Source organism: Rhinoderma darwinii, chromosome 1, assembly GCF_050947455.1.
Source record: "Rhinoderma darwinii isolate aRhiDar2 chromosome 1, aRhiDar2.hap1, whole genome shotgun sequence".
NCBI classification, from domain to species: Eukaryota; Metazoa; Chordata; class Amphibia; order Anura; family Rhinodermatidae; genus Rhinoderma; species Rhinoderma darwinii.
This window is the reverse complement of record NC_134687.1, coordinates 634,747,088-634,770,014: the sequence shown is the minus strand read 5'-3', so window position 1 is coordinate 634,770,014 and position 22,927 is coordinate 634,747,088. Positions and strand designations below refer to the sequence as shown.

Genomic DNA, 22,927 nt, shown 5'->3' with positions numbered 1-22,927 from the left:
TGCCTGCATTAAAGACAGCTGTCTTAAAAGGTCACCTGTATAAAAGACTCCTGTCCACAGACGCAATTAATAAGTCTGACTCTAACCTCTACAACATGGGCAAGACCAAAGAGCTTGCTAAGGATGTCAGGGACAAGATCATAGACCTGCACAAGGCTGGAATGGGTTACAAAACCATAAGTAAGACGCTGGGTGAGAAGGAGACAACTGTTGGTGCAATAGTAAGAAAATGGAAGACATACAAAATGACTGTCAATCAACATCGATCTGGGGCTCCATGCAAAATCTCACCTCGTGGGGTATCCTTGATCCTGAGGAAGGTGAGAGCTCAGCCGAAAACTACACGGGGGGAACTTGTTAATGATCTCAAGGCAGCTGGGACCACAGTCACCAAGAAAACCATTGGTAACACATTACGCCGTAATGGATTAAAATCCTGCAGTGCCCGCAATGTCCCCCTGCTCAAGAAGGCACATGTACAGGCCCATCTGAAGTTTGCAAATGAACATCTGGATGATTCTGAGAGTGATTGGGAGAAGGTGCTGTGGTCAGATGAGACTAAAATTGAGCTCTTTGGCATTAACTCAAATCGCCGTGTTTGGAGTAAGAGAAATGCTGCCTATGACCCAAAGAACAGCATCCCCACTGTCAAGCATGGAGGTGGAAACATTATGTTTTGGGGGTGTTTCTCTGCTAAGGGCACAGGACTACGTCACTGCATCAATGGGGGAATGGATGGAGCCATGTACCGTCAAATCCTGAGTGACAAACTCCTTCCCTCCACCAGGACATTAAAGAAGCTCTGTCACCAGATTTTGCAACCCCTATCTGCTATTGCAGCAGATAGGCGCTGCAATGTAGATTACAGTAACATTTTTATTTTTAAAAAACGAGCATTTTTGGCCAAGTTATGACCATTTTTGTATTTATGCAAATGAGGCTTGCAAAAATACAACTGGGCGTGTTGAAAAGTAAAAGTACAACTGGGCGTGTATTATGTGCGTACATCGGGGCGTGTATTAGGTGCGTACATCGGGGCGTTTTTACTTCTTTTACTAGCTGGGAGTTCTGACGAGAAGTATCATCCACTTCTCTTCTGAGCTTGGTGGTTTTGCTCTTTCTGAGCTTGGTGGTTTAAGTGGCTTGTGAACTAAGTGGAGTTCTAAAACCGGATTGTATTGCTGTACTTCTGTATTGTGTTGCTGTATTTCTGTGTTTGTGAATCTGTTTTGATTGCCAGCAAATAGAAGATAGCAAAAACTCACACAATTTAAAAAAAAAATTTGTAAATTTTTTTTTTTTTTCCCTTGCAGATTCGTTCCAGCTGAGCAGTTGACGAGGGGGAAGGGGTTAACTGGACACAGATTCGTTCCAGCTGAGCAGTTGACGAGGGGGAAGGGGTTAACTGGACACAGGTGGTATAAATTAGTCATCAGACCTCATTTTGAGCTTGCTCTTTCTGAGCTTGGTGGTTTAAGTGGCTTGTGAACTAAGTAGAGTTCTAAAACCGGAGTTGAAAAGAGGAGTTGAAGCCCCAGTAAGTACTCTTCTTTTTCTTTGACAATTGTTCGCTGTTTTGGTGTAACTTGGATAATGGATAGCAAGATTGGAGGTTTTCTTCAGTGCACAGTTTGTCATATGTATACACGACTGGAGCCGGGGTTCCAGGGTGAATATCTCTGTGGCAGATGTGAGCATGTTGTTCACCTGGAAGCTCGTATTAGAGATCTGGAGGAGCAGAATGCAACACTGAGGAGGATAGACAATTTTGAGCGGAGCTTGCTGCTCACAGAGCATGCAGTTAGTGGGTTAGAACTGGAGGGTGAAGACATGGGTGAGCAGGATCAGGTAAGTAGCTGGGTTAATGTAGTTAGGGGCAGTAGAAAGGGGTCAAAGACAAGGAAGGCCGATCCGGTTTCTGGCATTCCAAGCAAAATTGCCAGGTTGGGTGATGATGCGAGGGTGTCAGTCTCAGAAAAGGCAGCCCTAGTGGATACTGATCTCCCTAACAGCCGGGAGAACAGCCCAGCTAGTAGTCGGCGGGATGGTAATGCAGGCAAGCCAAGACAATTGATAGTTGTAGGGGATTCTATAATCAGGAAGACGGATAGAATAATTTGTCGCCAAGACCGCCTCAACCGAATGGTTTGCTGTCTCCCTGGTGCCAGGGTTCGGCATGTGGTGGAACGGGTGGACAAATTGCTGGGAGGGGCTGGTGATGATCCAGCTGTCGTGGTCCATGTCGGTACCAACGACAGAATAAATGGTAGGTGGAGGAGCCTTAAGAATAATTTTAAAGAACTAGGCTACAAGCTGAAGGGAAGGACCTCCAAGGTTGTATTCTCAGGAATACTGCCTGTGCCATGCGCATCACAGGAAAGACAGCGGGAGCTTAGGGAGTTAAATGCATGGCTGAAGTCTTGGTGTAGAGGAGAAGGATTTGGGTTCCTAGAGCACTGGGCTGACTTTTCATTGGGGTACAAACTGTATTCTGCAGATGATTTGCACCTAAATGGAAGGGGGTCCGCTGTGCTGGGGGAGAGAATTCTAGCTGGGGTGGCGGAGTATTTAAACTAGGGCTGAGGAGGGAGGTCAATGTAGAAAAAAAAGGGGTAGCCAGGTTAGAGAGGGGTCAGACTATATTGGTGGGGGGAGAAACAGAATGTGGGGAGAGGACTAGACAACAAGATAAGGAGATCCTTTCGTTACAAAACATCAGTGTAAATAAAAAGGACCGATTAATGTCAAATCACATTTCTGATAATAAAAGTGAAAAACTGACAGGCAAGTTAAAGTGTATGTTCACAAATGCCAGAAGTCTAGCAAGCAAAATGGGGGAGCTGGAGGCCTTGATACTGGAAGAAAATATAGATATAGTTGGTGTTGCTGAAACATGGCTGGACTCTTCACATGACTGGGCTGTAAATCTACAGGGTTTTACACTTTTTCGTAAAGACAGGACAAATAGGAAAGGTGGTGGTGTATGTCTGTATGTGAGAAGTGATATGAAGGCGAGTGTGAAAGAGACAATAGTGGGTGAATACTGTGAGGAGGTTGAAACCTTGTGGGTGGAACTAGAAAGGGAGGTAAACACTGAAAAAATTACTTTTGGTGTAATCTATAGACCCCCCAATATAACTGAGGAGATGGAAGGTCAGATATATAAACAGATGGAGCGGGCTGCACAGGCGGGTACTGTAGTGATAATGGGAGATTTTAATTTCCGGGATATTAATTGGTGTCATGGTTCGGCTTCAACTGCAAAGGGGAGACATTTCCTCAACCTGTTGCAGGAAAATTTTATGGGCCAGTTTGTGGAAGACCCGACTAGAGGTGAAGCTCTGTTGGATCTGGTCATTTCTAATAATGCAGATCTTGTTGGGAATGTCAATGTTCGTGAAAACCTCGGTAACAGTGATCACAATATAGTTACATTTTACCTATACTGTAAAAAACAAACGCAGGCTGGGAGGGCAAAAACATTTAATTTTAAGAAAGCCAATTTCCCCAGGATGAGGGCTGCAATTCAGGATATAGACTGGGAAGAACTAATGTCAAATAATGGAACAAATGATAAATGGGAGATTTTCAAATCTACTTTGAGTTATTATAGTGCAAAATTTATTCCTACAGGTAATAAGTATAAACGACTCAAACTAAACCCCACATGGCTTACACCTTCTGTGAAAGGGGCAATACATGACAAAAAAAGGGCATTTAAAAAATACAAATCTGAGGGTACAGCTGTAGCCTTTGTAAAATATAAAGAGCTTAATAAAATCTGTAAAAATTTAATAAAATTAGCAAAAATACAAAATGAAAGGCAGGTGGCCAAGGATAGTAAAACAAATCCTAAAAAATTCTTCAAGCATATAAATGCAAAAAAGCCAAGGTCTGAACATGTAGGACCCCTAGATAATGGTAATGGGGAGTTGATCACAGGGGATCAAGAGAAGGCAGAGTTACTAAATGGGTTCTTTAGCTCTGTATATACAACAGAAGAAAGAGCAGCTGATGTAGCCGGTGCCAGTGCTGTTAATATATCAGTTGATATACTGAATTGGATGAATGTAGAGATGGTCCAAGCTAAATTAAATAAAATAAATGTGCACAAGGCTCCGGGACCAGATGGGTTACACCCTAGAATTCTTAAAGAGCTTAGTTCAGTTATTTCTGTCCCCCTTTTCATAATATTCAGAGAATCTCTAGTGACAGGTATAGTGCCAAGGGACTGGCGCAGGGCAAATGTGGTGCCTATTTTCAAAAAGGGCTCTAGGTCTTCCCCGGGTAATTATAGACCAGTAAGCTTAACATCCATCGTGGGGAAAATGTTTGAGGGGCTATTGAGGGACTATATACAGGATTATGTGACAATAAATAGCATTATAAGTGACAGCCAGCACGGTTTTACTAAGGACAGAAGTTGTCAAACTAACCTAATCTGTTTTTATGAAGAGGTGAGCAGAAGTCTAGACAGAGGGGCCGCTGTGGATTTAGTGTTTTTGGACTTTGCAAAGGCATTTGACACTGTCCCCCATAGACGCCTAATGGGTAAATTAAGGACTATAGGTTTAGAAAATATAGTTTGTAATTGGATTGAGAATTGGCTCAAGGACCGTATCCAGAGGGTTGTGGTCAATGATTCCTTCCCTGAATGGTCCCCGGTTATAAGTGGTGTACCCCAGGGTTCAGTGCTGGGACCACTATTATTCAACTTATTTATTAATGATATAGAGGAAGGGATTAATAGCACTATTTCTATTTTTGCAGATGACACCAAGCTATGTAATATAGTTCAGACTATGGAAGATGTTCATGAATTACAGGCAGATTTAAACAAACTAAGTGTTTGGGCGTCCACTTGGCAAATGAAGTTTAATGTAGATAAATGTAAAGTTATGCATCTTGGTACCAACAACCTGCATGCATCATATGTCCTAGGGGGCGCTACACTGGCGGATTCACTTGTTGAGAAGGATCTGGGTGTACTTGTAAATCATAAACTCAATAACAGCATGCAGTGTCAATCAGCTGCTTCAAAGGCCAGCAGGATATTGTCGTGTATTAAAAGAGGCATGGACTCGCGGGACAGGGATGTAATAATGCCACTTTACAAAGCATTAGTGAGGCCTCATCTAGAATATGCAGTTCAGTTCTGGGCTCCAGTTCATAGAAAGGATGCCCTGGAGTTGGAAAAAATACAAAGAAGAGCAACGAAGCTAATAAGGGGCATGGAGAATTTAAGTTATGAGGAAAGATTGAAAGAATTAAACCTATTTAGCCTTGAAAAAAGACGACTAAGGGGGGACATGATTAACTTATATAAATATATTAATGGCACATACAAAAAATATGGTGAAATCCTGTTCCTTGTAAAACCCCCTCAAAAAACAAGGGGGCACTCCCTCCGTCTGGAGAAAAAAAGGTTCAAGCTGCAGAGGCGACAAGGCTTCTTTACAGTGAGAACTGTGAATTTATGGAATAGCCTACCGCAGGAGCTGGTCACAGCAGGGACAGTAGATGGCTTTAAAAAAGGGTTAGATAATTTCCTAGAACAAAAAAATATTAGCTCCTATGTGTAGAAATTTTTCCTTCCCTTTTCCCTTCCCTTGGTTGAACTTGATGGACATGTGTCTTTTTTCAGCCGTACTAACTATGTAACTATATGTAACTATGTAACTATGTAACTATGTAACGTCCAGCTTCTGGCAGTGCAGACACAGCCGTGTTCTCGAGAGATCACGCTGTGACGTCACTCACAGGTCCTGCATCGTGTCAGACGAGCGAGGACACATCGGCACCAGATGATTCTGCAGCAGCATCGGCGTTTGCAGGTAAGTCGATGTAGCTACTTACCTGCAAACGCTGATGCTGCTGCAGAATCATCTGGTGCCGATGTGTCCTCGCTCGTCTGACACGATGCAGGACCTGTGAGTGACGTCACAGCGTGATCTCTCGAGAACACGGCTGTGTCTGCACTGCCAGAAGCTGGGCGTTCTGAAGAGAAGTGGATGATACTTCTCGTCAGAACGCCCAGCTAGTAAAAGAAGTAAAAACGCCCCGATGTACGCACCTAATACACGCCCAGTTGTACTTTTACTTTTCAACACACCCAGTTGTACTTTTGCAAGCCTCATTTGCATAAATACAAAAATGGTCATAACTTGGCCAAAAATGCTCGTTTTTTAAAAATAAAAACGTTACTGTAATCTGCATTGCAGCGCCGATCTGCTGCAATAGCAGATAGGGGTTGCAAAATCTGGTGACAGAGCCTCTTTAAAAATGGCTCGTGGCTGGGTCTTCCAGCACGACAATGACCCGAAACATACAGCCAAGGCAACAAAGGAGTGGCTCAAACAGAAGAACATTAAGGTCATGGAGTGGCCTAGCCAGTCTCCAGACCTTAATCCCATCGAAAACTTATGGGGGGAGCTGAAGATCCGAGTTGCCAAGTGACAGCCTCGAAATCTTAATGATTTACAGATGATCTGCAAAGAGGAGTGGGCCAAAATTCCATCTAACATGTGTGCAAACCTCATCATCAACTACAAAAAACGTCTGACTGCTGTGCTTGCCAACAAGGGTTTTGCCACCAAGTATTAAGTCTTGTTTGCCAAAGGGATCAAATACTTATTTCTCTGTGCACAATGCAAATAAATATATATAATTTTGACAATGTGATTTTCTGTTTTTTTTTAAATATAATCTATCTCTCACTGGTAAAATTAACCTAGCCTAAAAATTCTAGACTGTTCATGTCTTTGACAGTGGGCAAACTTACAAAATCAGCAAGGGATCAAATACTTATTTCCTTCACTGTATATGCCATTTCAGTATCCGATATATTGTGCCTTTCATGTGCTACCGGAGATATACACCCCATAAACTGCAATGTGGGTTCTCCCGGGTATGCCAATATCCAACATGTGGCTGTTATTAGCTGCCTGGGCACATGGCAGGGCTCAGAAGGAAAGGACCACCATTTGGCTTACTGGAACTTTTCTGGTGCTAAGTCATGTATGCAGAAGCCCCTGAGGTACCATTACAGTTTAAAACCCCGAGAAGTGACCCAGTTTTAAAAACTACAGCCCTTAAGACATTCATCTAGAGGTGTAGTGAGCATTTTGACCCCACATGTATTGTCTGAAAGGTAATGCGCAGTGCCCTGGTTTTTCGGGATACGTGTCACATTGATATATTGTGTCCTTCCTTACCCCCCTCTTATAGCAGACTCTGCACCTCTTTTGACTTTTTCCCTTCTCGCCAGTTTGGGGAACTTCTCCTGGAAAGTGTTGCCCTGGTACGATGCGTGTGGCCTCGCTTCCAGAAGTACTGGGTGCCCCCCTTCTTGGTCCCTAAAGATTAGGTTCTTGATAATCACCTCTTGAAATTCCAGGAAAGTTCCCGTCTGTTTTGTACATTGACGTAGCACGTACGCATTGTACAATGCCATCTGTATGATGTGCACGGCCAGCTTCTTATAGCACACCGCATGGCGCTGTAGGGCTTCAGAACTTGATCTGACAAGTCCACCCCTCCGATGTACCTATTGTAGCCCAGGATGCAGTCTGTTTGGGGGTCTCTGTACTGGTACCTCGTACAGGTACAGGGGTACTGGTGTGGCCATGTATTGTTGTCAATACAAAGACATCTCTCTTGTCCTTGTACTTGATACACAATATATTGCTGCTAGATTGTGCCCTGCTCTCACCCCTTCTTGTTTGCCCAAGCAGAGTCTTAGGAAGGCCTCTCAGATTTCTTCTAGCAGTGCCGCATGCCGCAGTACTTCTGTAAGCGAGGCACTTGAAGAGTGAGACGATGGTATAAAAATTATCCAGGTAAGGGTGGTAAACCTGGTCCAGCAGTGGGTGCACCAAATCTCACACAATTTTTGCGTCAACTCTCAGTAAGTGGGGGGGGGGGGGGAATTCTGGGGGCTGAATACTGATGTCCTTCCCTTCATATATCCTAAATTTGTACTTATACCCTAATGCACTCTCGCACAGCTTATACATCTTCACGCCATACCTTGCCCTCTTACTCGGCAGGTACTGGCGGAATTGAAGCCTCCCTTTATAATGTATGAGGGACTCATCAATATAAATACACTTCTCGTGGATGCATGCTTGGGCAAATCGGGCACTGAAATGGTCTAATAGGGGTCTCAGTTTATACAAATGGTCAAAACTGGTGTCATCTCAGTGTGGGCACTGCTCATTATCAGCATAATGTAAGAAGCGAAGTATTGCCTCATAACACATCCTGGACATGACCATGCGGTACATCGGGGTGTGGTATAAGATGTCCGTGCTCCAGTAGGTCCTAATGGATGGCTTTTTCAGAAACCCCATGTTCAAGTGCAGTCCCCAGAACTTGCCCAACTCTGCTGCCTCTACAGGAGTCCACCTGTGGGATTGGGCATAAAATGATGTGGGGTTCTTTATTATATACTTTTGGGCATGTAAATTTGTCTGGGAGACCATAAGCTCTATAAATTCAACCGTGAAAAAGAACTTGAAAAAGTCCATCTCACTGAGCCCTGTGTTAAATTTTATCCCTGGGCTGCCCGTGTAATCAGGGGTTTGGGGCTCATAATTTTCTGGTGTGGTGGTCCAAATGGAGTCACTTCGCTCAGGGGTTTCAACTGTTGCGGGGTCACTTCTCTCAGGGGTTTCAACTGTGGTGGTGGTCCTGGGGCGTCTCCTAGGGGGTCCCTCCTTTTCGTCACTGGATGAGGATGTTGACAAATATAACAGAGTCTCGCCATCCTACGAGTCTGAGGCAAGAAACACATAGGCCTCTTTGGCAGAAAATGACCTTTGGGACATCTTTATTATTTATGTTCTTAGACACGTGTATTGTGTATACAGCAAAAAAAACTTTAGAAAACTTCACAAGAACAAAATAAAAGTATACTTCCCTAATTAGAATCTGTACACTGCTACCTAAAACTTTTTTTTTGTTTTTATGGAACGAGTGGGCTTCCCTGACACTAAACCTAACTAGGGCGAGAGTTCCGAACACTAAACCTAACTAAATTTTATGCTGCATCTGTTGCGTGAAAAACGCATGGCACACGATGTGCGTCCATGTGCTGTCCGTGATTTTCACGCACCCATTGACTTCAATAGGTGCGTGATGCACAAAAAACGCACAAGTATAGGACATGCAGTGAGTTTCACACAGCGGACACAAGCTGCGTGAAAAACACTGAATGTCTGAATGGCCCCATTGAATTGCATAGATCCGTGTGACGTGCGTTATTTTAACGCGCGTAACACGGACGTGAAATACGCTCGTGTGAATAAGGCCTAAAGCGAACTAGGGCGAGGGTTCCTAACACTAAACCTAACTAGATTTTATGTGAACTTCCATGACACTAAACCAAACTACTGCGACGATTCCCTGACACTAAACCTAACTAGATTATTCTGAGCATTCCTGACGCTAAACCTAACTACAGTGACGGATTCCTGACACTAAATTCCCTGACGCTATCCCTAACGATTCCCTGTCAACTGATTTTATGTGAACTCTACAGTTATGGATCCCTAACGCTAAACCTAACTACGGTGACGGATTCCTGACCCTAAATTTCCTGACGCTGTACCTAACTACGCTTTTTGACGGTTCCCTCACACTAACTAACCCTAATACTAAACTAACAAGCTGCTAACTTTCTAAACAAAACTTTTTTTTAAAAATTGTTTTTATTATATTGTACAAAGAAAAAAAAAATAATAATAATAATCCCCAGGGACCAAGAAATGTGTCCCTGAAGACTCAAAAGTGGTCAGTGATAGAGATCACTGACCAAAAACGTGGGTGACAAGGGGAACACAAGGACAGGAGTGGGAAGTGGCTAGAAGAAACAACTAATATAACAGGTTTTTTTTTCTAACTACCCTGCACTGACACTAACTCCAACAGAGAGCCGGTGCGGCAGGATTTGAGGTCAGAGCAGGAAATAATGAATGCGATCGCTGCTGTTGGTCGGTCGTCACTGACTAACCAATAGCAGCGATTGCGGAGGCAGGACCACTACGATTGGTCCTGGCACACTAAGCTGTGATAGCCTGCTGTCGGAAACAGCAGGCATCACAGCTCGATGAAACATCGGGGGAAAATGTAGATGCATTTTCCCCAGGATGTAGTATTCCGTGACTGAGCGCTAACGATGTGCGATGGAATAGTACGTCATGGAGCGTGAAGGGGTTAATGGCAAGTGATGAAAAGCTAAGTCATGGTTGGGTGCTAGTTCTCACAACGTGACATATTTTTTGTCATGCTGATCCTGACAGATTTTACCCCTCAGATGCCAAAGTCAATAGAGACCGCAACATTTATGGTGTTTGACAGATGGAATGGGCTTCTCTGTCACTCTTTTGGTGCCTCAGCAATTGCACTGGGGAGGGGAGGGGGCGCGATAGGCTACCATGACAGCCGTGAGAAATAACAAAGGCCACCATCTTGCCATCAACGTCTTCCTATTAGCCCATGTCAGAGTGTAACACTGACAGGCAGTAATGGTAAGGAATACTATGTACTCCAGAGCATGATGTAACAATCAAATGATCACCGCTTCAAATCCCCTAGAGGGACAAAAAAAAAGTTTAATTAAGTTTAATAACGTTTTACAACAAAAAAAGGCCTTTTTTCATAATTTTTTTACATTTATTTTTCAGAAATAGTTTACCATAAAAAAACAAAATGCAAAACAAATCCATCGATGGAAAAGTAAAAAAGTTATGGCTCTTGGAATGTGAGGATGAAAAAACAAAAAATACTTGGTCCTTAAAGGGGGTTTCCCATAATTATTATTTATTTCCTATCCTGAGAAAAGAGATAAATATCTGATCGGTGGGGGTCCGACCATTGAAACATCAAGCTTAGCCCGTTCTCATGATCGGTGGGTTCCCAGCAATTGCACCCCCACCGATCAGATATTTATTACCTATCCTGAGACAAGAGATAAATATCTGATCGGTGGGGGTTCGACCATTGAAACATCAAGCTTAGCCCGTTCTCATGATCGATGGGTTCCCAGCGATCGCACCCCCACCGATCAGATATTTATTACCTATCCTGAGACAAGAGATAAATATCTGAACGGTGGGGGTCCGACCATTGAAACATCAAGCTTAGCCCGTTCTCATGATCGGTGGGTTCCCAGCGACCGCACCCCCACCGATCAGATATTTATTACCTATCTTGTGGATAGGTAATAAAAAAAATGAACTGCATGTCAAATGCCAAAAAGATTTGAAAATCTACTTCCCAGGCTGTCTGTTCCCTAAATCAGCCTTGTATTCTTCTGCCAGAAAATAAGTAATGTGAACACGCCCAAAGAATGGTCGTGTCCAGCTGCTATGGCAATTGGGATATACGTATATATGTGTGCAGGCTGTAGAGCTACTGATTGGCCAGGTCTAGGTTACATGACCCATTATCTCTATTTATACCCAGGGAATTGACCTCCTGGTCATCATCTATTGAACCGGCACCTTCCATCCACGTAACCCTCATACAACTACATGGATGGAAAAATAAAAAATATTAAGGCTCTAATAAGGTGGGGATAAAATAACATCCAGATGTGCCGGCCAGAGGAGAACAGTCCTTCAGCTTCAACAAATGGTTATCAAGGCCCTAATATTAGGGAACCGGGGATGGGAGGGCCTCTTCGCATCTGCTGGAAGTGAGGGCGCCCGTATTATACCAGGGAAACACTTTCCCAACAAAGTTTCCTAATCAGCAGCTTACGTCCACACATGGGGCGTTACTGTACTCCGGACACGTGGGGGGGTTTCTCTTATAGTCTTTGTAAAAATAAAAATATAGAGGTCATTACAGAAAGGAGTATAAGAGGAGAGGACTACAACTCCCAGCATGTCCAGGCTGTTATTATGAGATATCAGAAGACATTACAGGGAGGAAATATAAGAAGAGAGGACTACAACTTCCAGCATGTCCAGACTGTTATTATGTGATATCAGAGGACATTACAGTAAGGATTATAGGAGGAGAGGACTACAACTCCCAGCATGTCCAGACTGTTATTATGGGATATCAGAGGAAATTACAGAGTGGAGGTATAAGAGGAGAGAACTACAACTCCCAGCATGTCCAGGCTGTTATTATGAGATATGAGAAGACATTACAGGGAGGAAATATAAGAAGAGAACTACAACTCCCAGCATGTCCAGACTGTTATTATGTGATATCAGGGGACATTACAGGGAGGAAATATAAGAAGAGAGGACTACAACTCCAAGCATGTCCAGGCTCTTATTATGAGATATCAGAAGACATTACAGGGAGGAAACATAAGAAGAGAGGACTACAACTCCCAGCATGTCCAGACTGTTATTATGTGATATCAGAAGACATTACAGGGAGGAAATATAAGAGAGGACTACAACTCCAAGCATGTCCAGGCTGTTATTATGTGATATCAGGGGACATTACAGGGAAGAAATATAAGAAGAGAGGACTACAACTCCCAGCATATCCAGGCTGTTATTATGAGATATCAGAAGACATTACAGGGAGAAAAAATAAGAGAGGACTACAACTCCCAGCATGTCCAGACTGTTATTATGTGATATCAGGGGACATTACAGGGAGGAAATATAAGAAGAGAGGACTACAACTCCCAGCATGTCCAGGCTGTTATTATGAGATATCAGAAGACATTACAGGGAGGAAATATAAGAAGAGAGGACTACAACTCCCAGCATGTCCAGACTGTTATTATGGGATATCAGAGGACATTACAGGGAGGAGGTATTAGAGTAGAGGACTACAACTCCCAGCATGTCCAGCCTGTTATTATGTGATATCAGAAGACATTACAGGGAGGAAATATAAGAAGAGAGGACTACAACTCCCAGCATATCCAGGCTGTTATTATGAGATATCAGAAGACATTACAGGGAGGAAATATAAAAAGAAATGACTACAACTCCCAGCATGTGCAGACTGTTATTATGTGATATCAGGGGACATTACAGGGAGGAAATATAAGAAGAGAGGACTACAAATCCCAGCATGTCCAGGCTGTTATTATGGGATATCAGAGCACATTACAGGGAGAGGTATAAGAGGAGAGAACTACAACTCCCAGCATGTCCAGACTGTTATTATGTGATATCAGGGGACATTACAGTAAGGCCTTACACGAGCGTGTTCAACGTCCGTGTGGCCGTTCACACAGACGTTGTTTCAATGGACCGTGTGAAGTGTCCGTGGGAAATAGGACATGTCCGCTCTTTTCACGCATCACGCATCCCCCCAGACTCTCCTCTATGGGGGATGCGTGACAACGTGTCCCGCAGCGCTGAGCACGGATGCACCTCGGCCGTGAAAAACTGCAACGGACAAATGCAATTGCAATGGAAAAACGGCGTTCCGCTCCGACGGGCCGTTTTTTTGCGCGGCCGTTTTTTTAAAAAACGGCGTTCCGTAAAAAGAAGAGCAGGTCACTTCTTGGGACGTTTTTGGAGACGTTTTTCATTGACTATATTGAAAACAGCTCCAAAAACGGCCATAAAAACTGCAGCGAAAAACGCAGTGAAATTCGCGAGTGGCTTAAAAAAACGTCTGAACATCAGGAGCTGTTTTCCCATGAAAACAGCTCCGTATTTTCAGCCGTTTTTTGCTAAGCGTGTGAACATACCCTTAGGCTGTGTTCACACAGAGTTTTTTGCAGGAGGAAAATTCCTCCTGCAAAAACTGCTCCAGACGTTTTTTGCACAGTGGTTTGACAAAAACTTGTCACAACACTCGTCGAGGAGTTTTTCCCGTTTCTGACTGGGGTTTTTGAGGTGGAAACCGCCTCAAGATAGGTCATGTCGCTTCTTTTTTACCGCGACGCAGTTTTTCCGCTCGCGGTAAAAAAAACTCGTCCGCCTCCCATTGAAATCAATGGGAGGCATTTTCGGGCGGTTTTTGATGAGTTTTGCGGAGAGGTTTCCGCCCCAAAAAACTCTGTGTGAACAGGGCCTAAGAAATGTCCTGCACTTCTTTTGACGCAGCGTCATTTTACACGCCGTATTTTGGCAGCGACACGTAAAATAAAGGCTCATGGGAACAGAACATCGTAATTCCCATTGAAAGCAATGAGCAGCATGTCCAGACTGTTATTATGGGATATCAGAGGACATTACAGGGAGAGGTACAAGAGGAGAGAACTATAACTCCCAGCATGTCCAGACTGTTATTATGGGATATCAGAGGACATTACAGGGAGAGGTAAAAGAGGAGAGGACTACAACTCCCAGCATGTCCAGGCTGTTATTATGGGATATCAGAGGACATTACAGGGAGGAATATAAGAGGAGAGAACTACAACTCCCAGCATGTCCAGGCTGTTATTATGGGATATCAGAGGACATTACAGGGCGGAGGTATAAGAGGACAGGACTACAACTCCCAGCATGTCCAGCCTGTTATTATGGGATATCAGAGGACATTACAGGGGGGGGGGGGGAGAGTATAAGAGGAGAGGACTACAACTCCCATCATGTCCAGGCTGTTATTATGTGATATCAGAGGACATTACAGGGAGGAGGTATAAGAGGAGAGAACTACAACTCCCAGCATGTCCAGGCTGTTATTATGGGATATCAGAGGACATTACAGGGAGGAGGTATAAGAGAGAACTACAACTCCCAGCATGTCCAGTCTGTTATTATGGGATATCAGAGGACATTACAGGGAGAGGTAAAAGAGGAGAGAACTACAACTCCCAGCATGTCCAGGCTGTTATTGTGGGATATCAGAGGACATTACAGGGAGGAATATAAGAGGAGAGAACTACAACTCCCAGCATGTCCAGACTGTTATTATGGGATATCAGAGGACATTACAGGGAGCAGGTATAAGAGGAGAGAACTACAACTCCCAGCATGTCCAGACTGTTATTATGGGATATCAGAGGACATTACAGGGAGCAGGTATAAGAGGAGAGAACTACAACTCCCAGCATGTCCAGGCTGTTATTATGTGATATCAGAGGAGATTACAGGGAGAGGTATAAGAGGAGAGGACTACAACTCCCAGCATGTACAGACTGTTATTATGTGATATCAGAAGACATTACAGGGAGGAGGTATAAGAGGAGAGAACTACAACTCCCAGCATGTCCAGCCTGTTATTATGGGATATCAGAGGACATTACAGGGAGAGGTATAAGAGGACAGGACTACAACTCCCAGCATTCCCCTGGCTCCAGCTCTTACATAATTGCTTACAACCTATAGAAGAAGAAAACACTGAAACCAACACTCAACACACAGGACAGGAGCCCCGCCCTCTCACAAAGCTCCGCCCTCATGTCACGTGAGTATTACTTACTGGCACAGCACATGAGGCCCGCCCCTTCACAGAGCTCCTCCCCTCATCTCACGTGATCATCATCACAGGTCCTTCATCGGCATCTTCTCTCCACTGATAAGCCCCGCGCCTCCCGCCCTGGTAACACGGGGGTGACGTAGACACTTTTCCCTCTCCATTGATAACTCCGCCTCTCCCACCCGTCACATGGTGGTGACGTAATCACAGGGTCTTCTGCCACCACTTCCCCTCTCCGCTGATAAGCTCCGCCCCTTGGCTCGGTCACATGGCAGTGACGTTATCACAGGGCCTTCCGCTGTTGCAGTGAATGAGGTGGGGAGCCCGTTCTTGTGTGTTCTCTCTGTTATCAGCTATGATGGCGGTGGTGACATGAGGAGATGATTACTGGTGAGATGACATGTTATATGAACACGTTTTCTGTTACAGGGTTTGTACCGGGACAGACATTTATCACTGAGGGCCCCCGATCACTAGTACAGGGCCAGTCAAGGTGTGGGTGTGGGGCGTGTTGTCCAGTCACGGTGTGGGGGCGGGGCGGTGTTGTCCAGTCACGGTGTGGGGGTGGGGCGTGTTGTCCAGTCACGGTGTATGGGGGAGGGCGGCGTTGTTGTCCGGCCACGGTGTGTGGGGGACGGCGTTGTTGTCCGGTCACGGTGTGTGGGGGAGGGCGGCGTTGTCCGGTCACGGTGTGTGGGGGAGGGCGGCGTTGTCCGGTCACGGTGTGTGGGGGAGGGCGGCGTTGTCCGGTCACGGTGTGTGGGGGAGGGCGGCGTTGTCCGGTCACGGTGTGTGGGGGAGGGCGGCGTTGTCCGGTCACGGTGTGTGGGGGAGGGCGGCGTTGTCCGGTCACGGTGTGTGGGGGAGGGCGGCGTTGTCCGGTCACGGTGTGTGGGGGAGGGCGGCGTTGTCCGGTCACGGTGTGTGGGGGAGGGCGGCGTTGTCCGGTCACGGTGTGTGGGGGAGGGCGGCGTTGTCCGGTCACGGTGTGTGGGGGAGGGCGGCGTTGTCCGGTCACGGTGTGTGGGGGAGGGCGGCGTTGTCCGGTCACGGTGTGTGGGGGAGGGCGGCGTTGTCCGGTCACGGTGTGTGGGGGAGGGCGGCGTTGTCCGGTCACGGTGTGTGGGGGAGGGCGGCGTTGTCCGGTCACGGTGTGTGGGGGAGGGCGGCGTTGGCCGGTCACGGTGTGTGGGGGAGGGCGGCGTTGTCCGGTCACGGTGTGTGGGGGAGGGCGGCGTTGTCCGGTCACGGTGTGTGGGGGAGGGCGGCGTTGTCCGGTCACGGTGTGTGGGGGAGGGCGGCGTTGTCCGGTCACGGTGTGTGGGGGAGGGCGGCGTTGTCCGGTCACGGTGTGTGGGGGAGGGCGGCGTTGTCCGGTCACGGTGTGTGGGGGAGGGCGGCGTTGTCCGGTCACGGTGTGTGGGGGAGGGCGGCGTTGTCCGGTCACGGTGTGTGGGGGAGGGCGGCGTTGTCCGGTCACGGTGTGTGGGGGAGGGCGGCGTTGTCCGGTCACGGTGTGTGGGGGAGGGCGGCGTTGTCCGGTCACGGTGTGTGGGGGAGGGCGGCGTTGTCCGGTCACGGTGTGTGGGGGAGGGCGGCGTTGTCCGGTCACGGTGTGTGGGGGAGGGCGGCGTTGTCCGGTCACGGTGTGTGGGGGAGGGCGGCGTTGTCCGGTCACGGTGTGTGGGGGAGGGCGGCGTTGTCCGGTCACGGTGTGTGGGGGAGGGCGGCGTTGTCCGGTCACGGTGTGTGGGGGAGGGCGGCGTTGTCCGGTCACGGTGTGTGGGGGAGGGCGGCGTTGTCCGGTCACGGTGTGTGGGGGAGGGCGGCGTTGTCCGGTCACGGTGTGTGGGGGAGGGCGGCGTTGTCCGGTCACGGTGTGTGGGGGAGGGCGGCGTTGTCCGGTCACGGTGTGTGGGGGAGGGCGGCGTTGTCCGGTCACGGTGTGTGGGGGAGGGCGGCGTTGTCCGGTCACGGTGTGTGGGGGAGGGCGGCGTTGTCCGGTCACGGTGTGTGGGGGAGGGCGGCGTTGTCCGGTCACGGTGTGTGGGGGAGGGCGGCGTTGTCCGGTCACGGTGTGTGGGGGAGGGCGGCGTTGTCCGGTCACGGTGTGTGGGGGAGGGCGGCGTTGTCCGGTCACGGTGTGTGGGGGAGGGCGGCGTTGTCCGGTCACGGTGTGTGGGGGAGGGCGGCGTTGTCCGGTCACGGTGTGTGGGGGAGGGCGGCGTTGTCCGGTCACGGTGTGTGGGGGAGGGCGGCGTTGTCCGGTCACGGTGTGTGGGGGAGGGCGGCGTTGTCCGGTCACGGTGTGTGGGGGAGGGCGGCGTTGTCCGGTCACGGTGTGTGGGGGAGGGCGGCGTTGTCCGGTCACGGTGTGTGGGGGAGGGCGGCGTTGTCCGGTCACGGTGTGTGGGGGAGGGCGGCGTTGTCCGGTCACGGTGTGTGGGGGAGGGCGGCGTTGTCCGGTCACGGTGTGTGGGGGAGGGCGGCGTTGTCCGGTCACGGTGTGTGGGGGAGGGCGGCGTTGTCCGGTCACGGTGTGTGGGGGAGGGCGGCGTTGTCCGGTCACGGTGTGTGGGGGAGGGCGGCGTTGTCCGGTCACGGTGTGTGGGGGAGGGCGGCGTTGTCCGGTCACGGTGTGTGGGGGAGGGCGGCGTTGTCCGGTCACGGTGTGTGGGGGAGGGCGGCGTTGTCCGGTCACGGTGTGTGGGGGAGGGCGGCGTTGTCCGGTCACGGTGTGTGGGGGAGGGCGGCGTTGTCCGGTCACGGTGTGTGGGGGAGGGCGGCGTTGTCCGGTCACGGTGTGTGGGGGAGGGCGGCGTTGTCCGGTCACGGTGTGTGGGGGAGGGCGGCGTTGTCCGGTCACGGTGTGTGGGGGAGGGCGGCGTTGTCCGGTCACGGTGTGTGGGGGAGGGCGGCGTTGTCCGGTCACGGTGTGTGGGGGAGGGCGGCGTTGTCCGGTCACGGTGTGTGGGGGAGGGCGGCGTTGTCCGGTCACGGTGTGTGGGGGAGGGCGGCGTTGTCCGGTCACGGTGTGTGGGGGAGGGCGGCGTTGTCCGGTCACGGTGTGTGGGGGAGGGCGGCGTTGTCCGGTCACGGTGTGTGGGGGAGGGCGGCGTTGTCCGGTCACGGTGTGTGGGGGAGGGCGGCGTTGTCCGGTCACGGTGTGTGGGGGAGGGCGGCGTTGTCCGGTCACGGTGTGTGGGGGAGGGCGGCGTTGTCCGGTCACGGTGTGTGGGGGAGGGCGGCGTTGTCCGGTCACGGTGTGTGGGGGAGGGCGGCGTTGTCCGGTCACGGTGTGTGGGGGAGGGCGGCGTTGTCCGGTCACGGTGTGTGGGGGAGGGCGGCGTTGTCCGGTCACGGTGTGTGGGGGAGGGCGGCGTTGTCCGGTCACGGTGTGTGGGGGAGGGCGGCGTTGTCCGGTCACGGTGTGTGGGGGAGGGCGGCGTTGTCCGGTCACGGTGTGTGGGGGAGGGCGGCGTTGTCCGGTCACGGTGTGTGGGGGAGGGCGGCGTTGTCCGGTCACGGTGTGTGGGGGAGGGCGGCGTTGTCCGGTCACGGTGTGTGGGGGAGGGCGGCGTTGTCCGGTCACGGTGTGTGGGGGAGGGCGGCGTTGTCCGGTCACGGTGTGTGGGGGAGGGCGGCGTTGTCCGGTCACGGTGTGTGGGGGAGGGCGGCGTTGTCCGGTCACGGTGTGTGGGGGAGGGCGGCGTTGTCCGGTCACGGTGTGTGGGGGAGGGCGGCGTTGTCCGGTCACGGTGTGTGGGGGAGGGCGGCGTTGTCCGGTCACGGTGTGTGGGGGAGGGCGGCGTTGTCCGGTCACGGTGTGTGGGGGAGGGCGGCGTTGTCCGGTCACGGTGTGTGGGGGAGGGCGGCGTTGTCCGGTCACGGTGTGTGGGGGAGGGCGCTGTCGTCCGGTCACGGTGTGTGGGGGGAGGGCGGCGTTGTCCGGTCACGGTGTGGGGGAGGGTGGCGCTGTCGTCCGGTCACGGTGTGGGGGGAGGGCGGCGTTGTCCGGTCACGGTGCGGGGGAGGGCGGCGTTGTCCGGTCACGGTGCGGGGGAGGGCGGCGCTGTCGTCCGGTCACGGTGCGGGGGAGGGCGGCGCTGTCGTCCGGTCACTGTGTGTGGGGGGAGGGCGGCGTCGTCCGGTCACTGGGTGTGGGGGGAGGGCGGAGTCGTCCGGTCACTGTGTGTGGGGGGAGGGCGGCGTCGTCCGGTCACTGTGTGTGGGGGGAGGGCGGCGTCGTCCGGTCACGGTGCGGGGGAGGGCGGCGCTGTCGTCCGGTCACGGTGCGGGAGAGGGCGGCGCTGTCGTCCGGTCACGGTGCGGGGGAGGGCGGCGCTGTCGTCCGGTCACGGTGTGGGGAGGGTGGCGCTGTCGTCCGGTCACTGTGTGGGGGGAGGGCGGCGCTGTCGTCCGGTCACGGTGTGGGGGAGGGCGTTGTCGTCCGGTCACTGTGTGTGGGGGGAGGGCGGCGTTGTCCGGTCACTGTGTGGGGGGAGGGCGGCGTCGTCCGGTCACTGTGTGTGGGGGGAGGGCGGCGTCGTCCGGTCACGGTGTGGGGGGAGGGCGGAGTCGTCCGGTCACTGTGTGTGGGGGGAGGGCGGCGTCGTCCGGTCACTGTGTGTGGGGGGAGGGCGGCGTCGTCCGGTCACTGTGTGTGGGGGGAGGGCGGCGTCGTCCGGTCACGGTGTGTGGGGGAGGGTGGCGCTGTCGTCCGGTCACTGTGCGGGGGGAGGGCGGCGTTGTCCGGTCACGGTGTGCGGGGGGAGGGCGGAGTTGTCCGGTCACGGTGTGTGGGGGGAGGGCGGCGTTGTCCGGTCACGGTGTGTGGGGGGAGGGCGGCGTTGTCCGGTCACGGTGTGTGGGGGGAGGGCGGCGTCGTCCGGTCACGGTGCGGGGGGAGGGCGGTGTCGTCCGGTCACTGTGTGTGGGGGGAGGGCGGCTTTGTCCGGTCACGGTGTGGGGTGGGCGGAGTTGTCCGGTCACGGTGTGTGGGGGGAGGGCGGCGTTGTCCAGTCCCAATCCTGGGCGTTTCAGAAGTCCGATAATACAGGACGCCCTATCTTTTCTTATAGGGGTTCTGAATATAGGTCATTAAAGGGGTATTCCCATCTTATAAAGGGATGACGTATCGCGAGGATATTCACAGTAAGTGGCTGGGGCGTGTTAGTAATGTGCAAGGAAAAATCGTAAAGTGGCTGCAAAAAACAACCAATCCTTGGAAAAATAAAAAGTTATGGCTCTTGAAATGCGACCATGAAATAAATAACCTTTGCGTCTTGAAGGCCAAAATAGCCGGGTCTTTAACCCCTTCCCGACATCCGCCGTATATATACGGCGCTGTCGGGAGGTGCTTCCCGCAAAGCGCCGTACATGTACGGCGCAGTGATGGTGCGGGCTCAGAAGCAGAGCCGGCACCATCACTGCGGGGTGATAGCTGGCACCCTCCTGTAACTGCCAGGACCGGAGCTATTCTCCGATCCGGCAAATTAACCCCTCAGATGCTGCGCTCAATAGATCAATAGTTTTCACCCGACCGGCAACCCAGTGATGCAATCGCTGGGTTGCTGTGGCAATCGGATGCCAGAAAATGGCGTCCGAGTCTGCCTTGCGGCGAGTCCTCATAGGCTTGCTGTCATTGAATAACTGACAGTGCTAATACACTGCACTACGTATGCAGTGCAGTGTATTAGAGTAGCGATCGGGGCATCAGGCCCTCATGTCCCCTAGTGGGACAAGTAAAAAAAAGTTAATAAAAATGTGGTAAAACAATAAAAACACACGTTTCAAATAATAAAGCCAAACTGACTTTTTTCCCATAGTAAGTCTTTTATTATGGGAAAAACCGTAAAAATAAAAAAACTATACATAATTGGTATCGCCGCGTCCGTAACGACCCAAACTACAAAACTATTATGTAATTTATCCCGCACGGTGAACGTGGTAAAAAAAAAACATGAAAAACAACGCCAGAATCTTTGTTTTTAGGTCACATCTCCTTCCAAAAAATGCTATAAAAAGTGATCAAAAAGTCACATTTACTCCAAAATAATACTAATAAAAAATGACAATCCGTCCCGCAAAAAATAATCCCTGACACGGCTTTGTGCACGCAAAAATAATAAAGTTACGGGTCTTACAATATGTCGACACAGAAAACAAATGATTTTATAAAAAAAGTGATTTTATTGTGCAAAAGCCGCAATACATAAAAAAACTATATAAATTTGGTATCGCCGTAATCGTATCGACCCGCAGAATAAAGCTAACGTAATTTAGGGCGCACTGTGGATGCCGATAAAAAAACCAATAAAAAACTATTCCAGAATTGCTTGTTTTTGGTAATTTCCTTTACCAAAAAATGAAATAAAAAGTGATGAAAAAGTCGTATGTGTTCTAAAATGGTACCAATAAAATCTACAGCCCGTCTCGCAAAAAACAAGCCCGCACACCGCTCAATCAACTGAAAAATAAAAAAGTTACGGCACTAGTAATGCGGTGATGAAAAACATCTCAATGCCCAGGCCGGAGGGGAACATTCCTTCAGTTTCAGGGCCCTAGTATTGAGGAACTAGGAAAGGGAAGGGACATCCGCTGGAAGCGAGGGTGCCCGTATTATACCAGCGCAAAACTTTCCCAGCAATATTTCCCAAACTACGAAGGAGAAAAAGTCCCCAAAAGGTGCAGAGCGTTACAAAAGGGGGATAAGAAAGAAAACCGTTTATCAGTGTGACACCGGCCTGTGCATAACGGATCGCTTCACAGCGTAACACACACCTATAGGGGCGCAACATTTTCAGGCTGCAGTGCGGGGCCCTACTACGTCCATCTTTATGGGTAAGCCCACCAATATATTCTCTATACCTGATAGAGACCCATTGTGATTCAACATGGGCTATGCACACTCGACCCTTTCTCTGGCAGTTGTAGTCCCACTTTGATGCTTTGGTCCAGGTGTTCTCTACCTACCTTTGCAAAGCGCAAATTAACTATGGGCACCAATTTTGTACTTTCTAGTAATGTTGTAATAAATATGGCTATTTGAGTTGTCTCTCTGTTGCTGTAAATTTCCAATACTTTTGTTTGTTACTACTAGTCCATAGTTGCGCAGGCATCATATTAGTTAGGCCTCATGCACACGACCGTAAAAACTCCCGTTATTACGGGTCGTAATCACGACCCGTAATAACGGGCACATAGACTTCTATTGGCGACGGGTGCCTTCCCGTTTTCTCACGGGAAGGTGCCCGTGCCGTTGAAAAAGATAGAACATGTCCTATTTCAGGCCGTAATAACGGCACGGACAGTCCATAGAAGTCTATGGAGCTCTCGTAATAACGGGTGGCTACATGTGTGCACCCGTCATTACGGCAGCGTTGCTAAGCGACGTCAGTAAATAGTCACTGTCCAGGGAGCTGAAAGAGTTAACTGATCGGCAGTAACTCTTTCAGCACCCTGGACAGTGACTACCGATCAGTATAAACATGTAAAAAATAAAAATAAAAGACGTTCATACTTACCGACAACTTCCTGCTTCCTCCAGTCCGGTCTCCCGCCCGTTGCCTTG

At 49.8% G+C, this 22,927-nt stretch overlaps 2 protein-coding genes across 4 annotated transcripts in view; one reads left to right on the top strand and one right to left on the bottom strand.

Annotated features, from left to right (window-relative positions):
* LOC142654474 (uncharacterized) overlaps positions 1–22,927 on the bottom strand; it is a 1,458,099-nt gene that overhangs the window by 505,454 nt on the left and 929,718 nt on the right.
* Positions 15,630–22,927, top strand: part of LOC142654947 (uncharacterized) — a 78,333-nt gene continuing 71,035 nt past the window's right edge. For all 3 annotated transcript variants that reach the window (XM_075828973.1, XM_075829101.1, XM_075828964.1), the window contains exon 1: positions 15,630–15,744. In XM_075828973.1, coding sequence (XP_075685088.1) covers positions 15,735–15,744 — 10 coding nt within the window. In that variant the 5' untranslated portion in view covers positions 15,630–15,734. The remainder of the gene's footprint in view (positions 15,745–22,927) is intronic.